This window comes from Chrysochloris asiatica, unplaced genomic scaffold, assembly GCF_000296735.1.
Source record: "Chrysochloris asiatica unplaced genomic scaffold, ChrAsi1.0 scaffold00157, whole genome shotgun sequence".
NCBI lineage: Eukaryota > Metazoa > Chordata > Mammalia > Afrosoricida > Chrysochloridae > Chrysochloris > Chrysochloris asiatica.
The window spans coordinates 1,332,711-1,339,606 of NW_006408675.1; the positions used below are offsets into that span (position 1 = coordinate 1,332,711).

The 6,896-nt window shown below is 37.1% G+C and overlaps 1 protein-coding gene across 1 annotated transcript in view; it reads right to left on the reverse strand.

Moving 5' to 3' along the window:
- The window catches only part of CDK7 (cyclin-dependent kinase 7), a 58,017-nt gene that overhangs the window by 23,698 nt on the left and 27,423 nt on the right, over positions 1-6,896 (reverse strand). The window contains exons 4-6 of the mRNA XM_006870968.1: positions 4,322-4,389; positions 1,923-1,991; positions 845-955 (exon numbers count right to left, since the gene is read on the reverse strand). Of these exons, the coding sequence (XP_006871030.1) occupies positions 845-955; positions 1,923-1,991; positions 4,322-4,389 (248 nt within the window). The remainder of the gene's footprint in view (positions 1-844; positions 956-1,922; positions 1,992-4,321; positions 4,390-6,896) is intronic.

The window sequence follows — 6,896 nt, forward strand, 5'->3', positions numbered from 1 at the left end:
GACGGCACTTAACAACAACAACAACAACAGAAGGTATCCCATGTTTAGGTCTGAGAAATTACTAACTATAGATTGTCTCCCCCTATTTAAGAGTCCCTAAGAGGATCTACTTAAGGACTCTAGTAGCATAGTAATTACGAGGTGGCTGCTGACGAAAGATGAGGCTTTCTGCTCCTGTAAAGATTTACAGCCACAGAAACCCTATATAGGGTCACTATGAGTTGGAATCAACTCCACGGCACATAACCACTACCAGCAAGAGCATCTTAACAAAATTATGAGACTTGTTTTAACAGCTAAATGATTCTAAAAAGCAGTCAACCGTTTCATATATTTTATTTCTTAACTGCATGGAATTTTTAGTTACTACAAGAATTATTTCTCTAAAAGTGCTTCAACATTGTATAATTTAACCCAACTCTCATGTATTTTTTTCCATAGCAAATGTATTGAAAAAAGAACTCTGGACTTAAACTCAAAATACCTAAATTCTAATTCTCATTAGTTAGTAGCAGTCTGTCCTTGAAAAAATGCAACTTTGGTCAGTTCACTTAGCAACTTGGTTCTTCATCTATGAAATAAAAAAAAAAAAAAAAAAAATCAAGGATTAGACAGACAATCCTTCTAGTTCTAGAGTTTAGTTAATAATTGAGTTCTCCCAGCATCATCTGATGAAATAACTGAAGGAAGGACAGGGAAAAGACGGGATAACGTATTCTCTCGTATTATCACTATTGTGCTTAATTAACAGTTTATATGTTCAGATAATTTACGTACTAAAATGGCTACATAAAACGTGACTACAACAAAGAAACAATTATACTTGGTGTATTTAAAACCTTACCCTATGTAGAATCCAATGTTGATGTAAATATTCTAATCCTTGTAGAGTCATCAACATGTATGCTTTGATGTGTGCTGGTGTCAGCACAAGACTATTATCCTTTATTATAACCTGTAACACAGACAGAATACATGAGTATACTTTATTTTGCCAAACAAACCCCATCTGTCTTCTTGGATGACATTTCTGATGTTTTCCTCATTTTAAAAAGTAGTTTTTATACTATTTAATTTTGAGGGTTCTTCACATATTCTAGCTACAGATTGATGTGTTTTGGAAAAGTTTCCTCCCAGTCTGAGGCTTGCCTTTTTCTTTACATAAAAATGTATTTCAGAGAGTCCTCTTTTGTCCATTTATGAAGATAATTAGCATTTTCTGTTATCATTTATAACTGAAAGAATCCTGAACTTTTCAGAAAAATGCACAAGGCACTGAATTATTTTGAGATCCAACATTAATGGATTTTGTTTCTCAAAAAGAAACTTAGCTTTCAAAAGGAGTTATTATCAGGGTGGGAGAAAACTCTTAACTCTCACAGGATTAACACTCATTTCTCTAATAATAACATCAATAAGGGAACTCAGAAGACAAAAAGCATCTCTTGATCTTTAAAATATATCCAGACTCCAACAAAATTAAGCACTGGAAAATCTATACAGTGTCGCTATGGGTCAGAACTGACTTGATGGCATTTAACAACAACAACCTGGGTTGTAGGAGTCCTGGTGTGGCACTGTGGGTTCATGCACTGGACTGCAAAGTCAGTTTGAACACAAGGTCAAGCAGTTCAAGATTACCAGCCTCTCTTTGGAAACCCTATACAGGGTCACTATGGGACAGAACTGACTTGATGGCACTTCAAAACAACAACACAGGGTTGTAGGAGAAGCACTGGACTACTAACTAACTGCAAGATCAACAGTTTTAATCCACCAGTCGTACTTGGCACTCTGCACAAGTTGCTATGGTCAGAACCAACTCCACAGCACTTAAAACATCTTCATAAGCAGGAAATAAACACTTAGGTTTCCTTTTCATAAACAGGAACAGATGATGCTTCTGAGAATCTTGATCTTACCTCTAGATCTGTTTCCATAAAATCAAATACAAGGCTAATATTAGATTTATGTCCAAAAGCATCAAGGAGCTGCAGAACAAAAACAAAATTAAAATATACTTCTGTGTTACATACTTACCAATAGTATATCAACTGAGACATTTTTTAATTTAAATATGCATTTTTTGCAAAAAGCTTACGGCATTTTTATTATGCTTGGCATTTGTCCTTTTTTTTTTTTCATTTTTGCTAAGAATAGTTTAAAATACAAGGATATTAAACTTCACTTCTTTCATATATCATTAAGTACTTAACTTCTCTCCCAAATTTATAGTTATAGTTAAGAAATGAACTAATGAAAATATCTGATTTTTTAAAATTCTCAAGCATGGTACTTAAGAAAATACTCTAAAAGATCAGCAGCTGTTACTGAATGAACACATTCACTCTGCCAGGCACTATTCTAGGTACTTTACATGTATGAAATCAGCTACTTTCACAACTTGCTACCACTTGTCTGTCAGTTTGTGGTACTGTGGTGGCTTGTAGGTTGCTACGATTCTGCAAAGTATGCAAGCGGTATTTTAAATACCAGCAAAGTCACTCAAGGTGGACAAGTTTCAGTTGAGTTTCCAGACTAAGATAGACTAGGAAGAAGGGGAGATGGACTACTTCTGAATATTTAGTCACTGAAAACCTTATGAGTAACAGTAGAACACTGTCAGATAGCACCAAAACATTGTCAGAGATAGTGATAAGAGATGAGCCCCTCAGGTAGAGAAGGCACTCAAAATGTGATTGGGGGAGAGCTGCCACCTCAAAGTAGAGTTGACCAGGATGACATGAATAAAGCCTTCAGGACCTTCATTTACTGATGGGGTACAACTTAAAATGAAGAGAAACATCTGTAAAAATCTATTAATAATCAAAACATGGAATGTATAAAGTATGACTCTAGGAAAATTGGAAAACTGTCAAAAATGAAATGGAATGCACAAATATCATATCTTAGGCATTAGTGAGCTGAAATGGACTGGTATTGGCCATTTTGAATTTTGACGATCACATGGTTTATTATGCCAGGAATGACAAATGAAAGAGGAATTTCGTCACAATCATCACAACAAATAACATTTCAAGTTCTTTCTTAAAGTTCAACACTGTCTGTGATAGGATAATATCCATACACCTACAAGGAAGACCAGTCAATACAACTAATAATTCAAATTTATGCACTAAACACAAAATCAGTGATGATGAAATTGAAGAGTTCTACCAACTTCTTCAGTCTGAAATTGATCAAACATGCAATCAAAATATATCGATAATTACTGATGACTGGAATGCAAAGGCTGGAAACAGTGGAAGACCAGTAGTTGGAAAATATGGCCTTGGTGATAGAAATGATGCTGGAGATCATTTGGTATGGGTTGCAACTCAATATAAAGAAAACAAAAATCCTAACCACTGGACCAATAAATAACATCATGATAAGTAGACAAAATACTGAAGTTATCAAACACTTCATTTCTTGGTATCACTTTCCTGGACTGTTTCATACCAGCGCAGTTTTCAATTTTCTTAAAACTCTATCCAAATAACCCCCTGCTATTGTCCTGTGTCCTTTGAAAAAATGTTTCAGGATTCCCCTTTTGGAATCTCCAAAAACAGCTGCCATAACCTTCTAAGCTACCCTCTTTGCCTTGAATTTAACTGACCCAGCAGAACCCCTAGAATGGTAATGTTGTGAATAGATTCTTTTTTTTAAGGCACTCTAATGGAGTCCTGATCTGGCACTGTAGGCTAATGCGTCAGACTGCAAAGTCGTTTGAACTGCAAGGTCGGTGGTTCAAGCTCACCAGCTGTTCCTTGGAAACCCTATACAGTGTTGCTAAGGGTCAGAACTGACTTGACGGCATTTAACAACAACAACAACAACAACGAGACTGAAAGGAGTCTTAGTGCTGCTGGAGGATAAGCCCTGGACTGCAAACTGCAAGGACAGTTCAAACCCACCAACCATTTCACAGTAAAAAGATGAGGCTGTCTGCTACCATAAAAATTTAGTCTCAGGGTCACTAAGAGTTGGAATGGACTCAGTGACAGGGGGCTCAGTTTGGTAACAAGACTGAGACAATTGAATCACTGAAAGAATTGGTCTGTAGTCATACGCTGATTGCACAGACATGTTCAAACACATTTTGTTTGAAATTAGTCCATGCAGAAATGAACTGGAACCCTAGAAGCGATACTTTCTGACTTACCTTTATACATTTCAGGCTGATACATTTCTAAGTTTTTTCTGTAACATTACCCTGAAGAACTAATCTTGTTGAGACTTCAGCCAACACCCACCACATTCAATAAAAGGACACTGTCCCAAATTAGGTTAAAACAAAAGCAATTTGGATCATACTCACACCAATTATATTTGGATGACTTAGCTCCTGTAATAATTTAATCTCTCTTAAAGCTGTTCTATTTATACCTAAATTAAGATAAAGCAAGAGAAAAATTAGTTATCTGATGATATAGCAATGAGCATTCTATAGAAAGTAAGGATTACTTAAACCAGTTTTTTGCTTTGACAATAAAATCTGTACTATGATCTGAAGACTGCTGGAATAAGAACATGTATTAAAGTGTAACACATAGATGATAAGTCAAAAGCGTTACTTCTCTTGCCCTACAAATAATAGGGTCAGATTATTTTGCTTTTTAATAGATATAAACAAGCATATCTATTTATGTGTTAACCTTCCCTCCCATTGATTCCGCATACAATAGAAAAATTTCCAAAAGCAGGGAAGGGGTCTGATCTATTTAAGGTCATTAACCCCATGACAGCATCACATCTAGATCACACCAATGCATTTTGCAAAATTAGTGAGAAGAAACACCAAGTTGGGAAATAGTATGCAATTTAGGTGTCAGAATAGGTAACTTATTTGAGCGAAACACAAAATTAGTAGGTGGTATAGTTTTCAATACAAAGGACCACTGTTTGTTGCTATGGAGTTGGCCCCATATACAACAGAACAACATGATGCCCAGACGCTATTTTGTTGTGATCTATACGGGTTTCTATCGGAGTCCTGGTGTGATGCTGTGGGTTAACGCGCCAGACTGCAAAGCCATTTGAACTGCAAGGTTGGCGGTTCAAGCTCACCAGCTGCTTCTTGGAAACCCTATATAGGGTCTCTATGGGTCGGAATCCACTGAACGGCACTTGACAACAACAACAACAATTTTCAGAAGTAGATGATCAGGCCTTCCTATCTAATCTGTCCTAGTCAGCAAGCTCCACTGAAGCCCATACACCATGGGTGGCCCTACTGGCGACTGAAATACTGGTGGCATGACTTCTGACATTATAACACGACAACTAACAGGCAGATGGAGGAATACAAAAGATAGAAGTCAAAATTAAAATACGATCAGGTACTAGCATGTTACATGGATGATGTTATCTTCTTTATAGAATTATAGGTGACCCTTGAACACAGGTTTGAACAGCACAGACCCACTCATATGTGGATTTTTTTCCCTCTTGCTGTACGGTAACTAATCATTACCACATGAAGTGTTCACGCAGAGATGGTCAGCATCACACAGCGTTTTAAGCAGAGATTTGTAACAAAATGACATGCTCACAGTAATAGCAAACCGTTCCCCAGCCCCTACTGTAAGTGGCTCCAAGGACCCCTTGTAGCATAATGGTTATGTACTGGGCTGCTAACCAAAAGGTCAGCAGTGTGAATCTATCAGCTGCTCTCCCACAGGAAAAAGATGAGGCTTTCTGTTCCCCAAAAGATTTACAGCCTCAGAAACCAACTACAGGGTCACTATGAGTTGGAACTGACTTGGCACACCACCACTACCAGTGATCCCATGCAATTCAAACTGTGTAGATCAAGGGTCAAATGTAAATTATACGCAGATTTTTAGCTGTATGGGAGGTCGTTGCCTCTAACCCTGACCTGTTCTAGAGTCAACTGTAATTTTCTTATTGTGATGAAATATAGGTAACAAAATATTTCAATTAGTTTTATATTTTACATTCACCTATTTGTACAACTCAGTGAGACAAATTACATTCACCATATTGTACAATGATCAGTTTGCACTGCCGGTTTTCAAATTTTTCATCCCCTTTAACAAAAACTGTGTACACCCCAAACAATATATCTCCTTTCATTTCTTCCTTCTTATAACAGTGGTGACCATTAATGAACTCTGGGCTCTATCTTTGCCGATTCTGGACATTTCCTGTTAAGTGGAATGATACAATATTTGTTCTTTTGTGTCTGATTTATTTCACTAATATTTCATTTTATGTATGTCCATTTTATCTAACTATTGCGCTGTTTCTAAACCTTTTGGCTATTGTAATTCATGCTGCAATGACCACTGGTGTACAAGTATCTGTTCAAGTCCCCGCCTGCAATTCTTTAGGGTATATACCAAAGAATGGAATTGCTGGGCCATGAGGTAGTTCTATATTTCACTTAGAAACCTCCAAACTGTATTCCATATGGTCTGCACCACTTTACAGTCCCATGAGTTCTAATTTTCCCACATCTTCACCAACACTTCAGTTTTTCTAGTAATACCCATTTTAGTGTGGGTGAGGGTGCATCTCCTTATGGTTTTGATTTGCACTTTCCTGGTAGTGCTATGGCTAAGCATGGGTTGCTTACTGAAAGGTTAACAATTCAAATGAACCAGTTATTCCCCAAGAGAAAGATGAGGCAATCCGTTTCTGTAAAGATTTACAGCCTCAGAAACCCGGGGTAGTTCTCTTCTGCTCTGTAAGGTCACTGTGAATGGGGTTTGACTCCACAGTAGAGAGCAGTGAGTGAATCAGTTAACGACTAATGATGGCAGAAAATATTTTCTCATATGCTAATGGACCATATGCAAATCTTCTCTGGTCAAATGTCTACTCAAGCAAGTCCTTTGTCAACTTTAAAACTGGGCTGGCTTTTTGTTGCT